General features: G+C 48.8%; 1 protein-coding gene across 1 annotated transcript; it reads right to left on the minus strand.

Moving 5' to 3' along the window:
* Positions 1-51: 51 nt before the first annotated feature.
* On the minus strand, positions 52-4,374 carry LOC135980510 (major histocompatibility complex class I-related gene protein-like). The gene is made up of 4 exons (XM_065580475.1): positions 2,770-4,374; positions 2,230-2,505; positions 332-607; positions 52-240 (listed from the first exon to the last, which is right to left on the minus strand). The coding sequence occupies exons 2-4, from the start codon at positions 2,387-2,389 to the stop codon at positions 236-238; spliced, it is 441 nt and encodes a 146-aa protein (XP_065436547.1). The 5' UTR covers positions 2,390-2,505; positions 2,770-4,374; the 3' UTR covers positions 52-235.
* Between the last annotated feature and the right edge of the window lie 626 nt (positions 4,375-5,000).

A 5,000-nucleotide genomic window follows, 5' to 3' on the forward strand; every position in this document is an offset into this window, starting at 1 on the left:
CCCTGGACTAGGCAGGAGCTCAGATCAGATGATTAGAATGGTCCCTTCAGGCCTTAATGTCTCGTTGTTAATCTTCTCCCTTCAGAGACACTGTATTGCTGAGATGTATCCAACTGCCCCAGAGGCAGCAAACTGGAGAGCAAGACATGAGCCCCAGCTCTAGCACAAGAACTTGACTGCAGGGGGACAGAGCCAAAGAGGACAGGGCCTCACAGACCCTGAGGAAAGTCCAGCTTCAGCCTATAAATCCGAATGAGAATTTTTCAGGGGTTGAGTTTAATGGATTCCCCCTCTCCCACTAGGAAAACAGACAAACACACAAACTCCTTACCCCAGGAGACAGAGAGTGGCTCTAACAGGCTTTCATGCTCCACGTGACATGAATAATGGGCTTTGATCTTGGGATCAATCTCCATTGTCACCCAGGTCTGGTAGGTCCCATCCCCATTGGGTAGGATGCCTTCAGAGTAGGTCTCCTGCTGTCTGCTCTCCCCATTTTTCAGCCAGGTCACGGTGATGTCCCGGGGGTAGAATCCACTGACCTTACAGGAGAGGGTGGTGAGGCCGTCATGAGATGACCTGTCGCTCACTCTAGCTGTTGGGCACACTGGGAAAAAGAAGAAACTCAAGTGAGGTGTTTTCAAGCTCTAATCCAGGCAGCATTTTCTAGAGCTTTGCAGCATGAAATTCTGAGACCCGAGCAGTGGGAGAGGATGAGAGTCCATGAGACAGAATCCCTCTGATGAGAGAGAACCACCATGTTAGAGGATTTCTGTGCCGAATTCACAGCATCAGCAACGGTGAATCCTGAATCCAGGTCCCTGACCTGGCCTCTGCTCCAAACCACAGAGACACAAATACCTTGACAGGTTTCACTAAACTCCAGATACAGGTGTCAATCACATGCTAGGTTTGTACCCATCTCCTCTCAGTCCCTGGATTTGAAAGAGAGAAGAATCTTGCCCTGGCCAGGGAGCAAAAACTGGACTGGATAAACTGACCAATTAGAGACGGAAAGGGCCCATTAAACAAAAAGTGACACACAGTGCTAAATTGCCCCTCAAACGAGCTAATATGAATTGGCTAATTTCTTGTAGGTTGTTACCAAATCTATTTACCCCAATATTATGGATTTCAAAAGGAATTATGCTAATGTTGAAAAATCAGTTTCCCAGCCCCCTGGCACTGAAATACACATTACAATGCTGTGTATGGATTTTTCTTGTTGGCATTTGTAAAGATGGCAAAGGACAAGATAATGTTCTGCTGAGGTTTGTGAGAGAAATAAGCAATTAGTATAATTGTTGCAAAAGACTGGGTAGAAATTTCAAGTAACCTTGAACAGCAAGTGCAAACTGTTTGGGAAGGGAAAGATCAGGGTGTGTAATGATGCTAACTAATCTGGGAAATGTGTGTATATGGTAACAGACAAGGTACATAAACGGGTAATAGTGAGTTAACATTTTGAAGCAGACTGTCCTCCTGAGTTGGAGTGTTAAAGCATTTAACCTCTTCCCTTCTATGTTTGTGATTAATCTTTAACTAAAAAGCTGGTAATAAATTTGAGTGTGATTATCTGGTGTCTTATTGATAAAAGAATCAAAAAGTAAAGTATGAAAGTGTTGCAGCAAAGGTAGGTCTTGAGGGGGAAAACTTTAAGGACAAGGGGAGCCTTCTTCCAGGTTAGTATGGGGAGGGCAATTCCACATGTAGGGAATGGCATGGAAGGAAGCACATAAATGACTGTAGGAGAAGTTTGGCAACAAGGACAAAGCTACCATCATTGATGGAACACGGGCTGGGGGCAACACAAGAAATATGATGGTACAGACAGTGAATGGGGAAGAATTACATGGTGAATGAAGCTGGTGTCCATAGAAGTGGCACTTCCATAATTAAGCAAAGTGCTCTAACATGCACAAGCACAGGCAGATTGCCTTGATAACGGCTGTGTCACATCAGAGGAAGAGGTAGAATTTGTGATGTGAAGTTGCGCTCATTTGGTCAAGTGGCTCTGGAGATGCAGCTTCTCTACAGTGAACTGCTTTTAACATTTTCAATTTCTTATCCTTTTTTCCAGCAGAACTGATGGGGAAGGGGTTGTTTCCCCACCTATCCCTGGTGCAAGGTTCGCTGAATATCCCCCTACCCACCTGCTCCAGTTTGGAACTGGGGAATGGAGATGTAGCCAGTAGTGTCCCCCTAGGTGGGGATTGTCCCCCGCCTTACCTTTCCTCTGTAGAGTCTCCTTCCCGTACTCTAGAGCACTCCTTAGCCAGGAAATACAATTCCCCTCCACGTAGCGTTTCCACTGCTGGTTGTCATTTACTTCAGTCTCCCATCTCCTCTTGGTGATCTGAGCCCCAATATCTGCTGCTACCCAAGTCATGGTCTCCTTATCAAAGGTAAGAAAGTCTCGTCCGCCATATGAATCCTGGTAAAACCCCTGAATGCTGTTGTCTTCCCGGAGATCACAGCCGTATATCGTCTGGATGATGTGAAACCCTGAAACACAGCTGAGGGTCAGAAGCAGTCTCTCTCTGAAAATCTCACCAAGAGCCCACTGCAGGTAGCCCAGTGGTGGTTCTTCTTGCTACTGGGCCCTCCCTCCCCTGAGAAATGGGGCTCCCACTTATGCTGTTGGGTCCTACACCCTCCCAGCTCCTTTCAGGAGGGAACCCAAACCCACAGGGGGCACCCTCTCCATCTGTTTGGTCTTGTACACTAAAGAGCCCCCACTGCAGAGAGCTCACAACCTTCAAGGAAAACCTCACTGCTGCTTGTTCTTGTATGTTCCCTGCAGGAGGAGCAGGGTGGCACAATCCCAAAGGGAGTACTCCGGATATTGCAGGGATCTATCCCCTCCAGCTCTCTTCTGCTCTCTGAGGATCCCCCCAGTTCTCGTAGTCAGGGTCATTCTGGAGAAGAGAGGGAGTTCAGGGTGTCTGTACCCAACTCTCTTCTGCTCTGGTTGTATTAATTTTGCAGGGTCCTCAGGATCACTTGGTCCCCCACCTCCGTCATTGACAGTACCCCCATTCCCCTGTGAGGAGGGGGTACAGGTCTGTCCCCCACACTAACCTCTGCTCTGGTTTAATGACCTCACAGAATGCCCAGGGTCACTCTGTTTCCCTGCCCCATCTTCTCCGTGCCCCCAACTCAGTCTAGGAATGGCAAAGAACCAACTTCATATGCTTGACCTCTTTTTCACATGGCCAATGTCTCAAGGTGATTCCCTGTGAGGATCAGGCCACTGACGGCCCTTAGTTCAGCTAGCCACCATTTTCCTACAGCCAGGCTAATCTTCACAACAACGGCCCCCATCTCGCACACAACCAAGAGCAGACTCAGTTAATGGAGCCACCCCTGGGCTGATAGGAGGCAGGGAGGGAGACTGGGGGGAGGGAAGGGGGATGGGGACAGGAGGGAGAATTTAGGGGAGCAGGAGAGAGGCTGTGGTGAACAGAGAACAGTGTGGGGATCACGAGGAAGACTGAAACGTGGGGAAAGGATCAGACCGCTAGCTTGGCAAACTGGGTAGAATGTTGGGGCACAAAAATAACTCACACAGGGTCCCAAATATTTTCACCCCTCCCTCACCCTGCATTAGATACATCGAGGTAAATGCCAAGATTTTCAGCAATGACTAGTGATTTTGGGTGCCTAACTGAGACCCTTTAAAGGGGCCTGATCAGAAAGTGGGAGCACCCGGCCTCTGAACATCAGACTCCCAAAAATCACTAATCACTTGTGGAAAACATTAAAAGTAACAACAGCTACAGAAAGGTTAGTAACCATTTTTTCTTCTTCAACTGTTTGCACATGTCCCTTCCACGTTCGGGGACTCCCAAGCAATACCATAAGAGGTGGGCTCGGAGTTCATGGACACATGGATTACAACACTGTCCAGCCAAACCCAGTGTCATCTCTCACTTGGTGGGTAATGGCGTAGTTGGAAGAAAAAGTATGTATTGACGCCCAAGTCGCTGCTCTGCAAATGTCCTGGATCAGGCCTGGGCCATGAACGCCACTGAGGAAGCTTGTGCTCTCACAGAATGGGCCGCAAGGAAGGCAGGTGGTGGGACACCTGCCTGCCCGTAGCACATGTGAATGCACAATGTAATCCACAATGAAATTCTCTGAGCCAAAAGGGGTAGGGTTTTCATCCTATCAGAGCAGTGTGGATTTATGGATCAGCTTAGGACACCTGCCTAACATCCAGAGGGTGGAGATGTCATTCCTCCCTATTCTTGTGCGAGTTGAGGAAGGGAATGGGCAGGAAAATACCCTGATTACTATGAAACTCCAAGATTACCTTTGGGAGGAACACGGGGTGGGGGCAACGTTGTACCTTGTCGCAGTAGCGTAGCCAGGTTGGGGGGGAGCAGGGGGAGCAGCCGCTCCCCCACTGAGCAGAAGCTGTGCCTTTTTTGTGCTCCGACGCCTTTTGCTCCTGCTCTACTGACTGAGTGGAGCATTTTTTTTTGCTCCCAGCACCTTTTTTTCTCCCGACACTTTTTGCTCCCGGTGCCTTTTTTTAGCTCCACTCCCCGTGTTCTTAACCTGGCTACGCCACTGCCTTGTCGTTAAAGAACACTGTATATGGAGGTTTTGACATAAGAGCTCTAATCTCCGAGACCCTCCTGACTGAGGTAATTGCTACCAGAAAGGCGACCTTCTAGGAAAGGTCCAACAGATGGCACAATGCTAGAGGCTCAAAGGGAGGCCCCGTGAGCTCTGACATGACCAGGTTTAAGTCCCTCAGGGGGATGTTGTCAAGGCTGATTCCCCACTCTGGCATTTCGAGTGCAGAAGGTGGGAGCGTGCAAGGACTCGAAAAATTAATACTGGCCACTCCAGGCTGGTAATGCTGCCACCACCCAAGTGAAAATCTGCCTTTTGCCAATCCAGAAGAACTCTCTTGGGAAGATTTTCTGGGGCCCCTCGGCTTTTCCACCCCTTCTTTGGGAAAGCCAAGAAAGGAAACAAAAGAAAAGGCG

Source organism: Chrysemys picta, unplaced genomic scaffold, assembly GCF_011386835.1.
Source record: "Chrysemys picta bellii isolate R12L10 unplaced genomic scaffold, ASM1138683v2 scaf3801, whole genome shotgun sequence".
NCBI lineage: Eukaryota > Metazoa > Chordata > Testudines > Emydidae > Chrysemys > Chrysemys picta.

Bases quoted from the DNA above. Each gene is read 5' to 3' on its own strand.
- LOC135980510 (XM_065580475.1), bottom strand. From the start codon at position 2,389: ATGACTTGGGTAGCAGCAGATATTGGGGCTCAGATCACCAAGAGGAGA. The intron at 608-2,229 runs GTAAGGCGGGGG...TCTTTTTCCCAG, and splicing joins GGAGACTCTACAGAGGAAAG to TGTGCCCAACAGCTAGAGTG.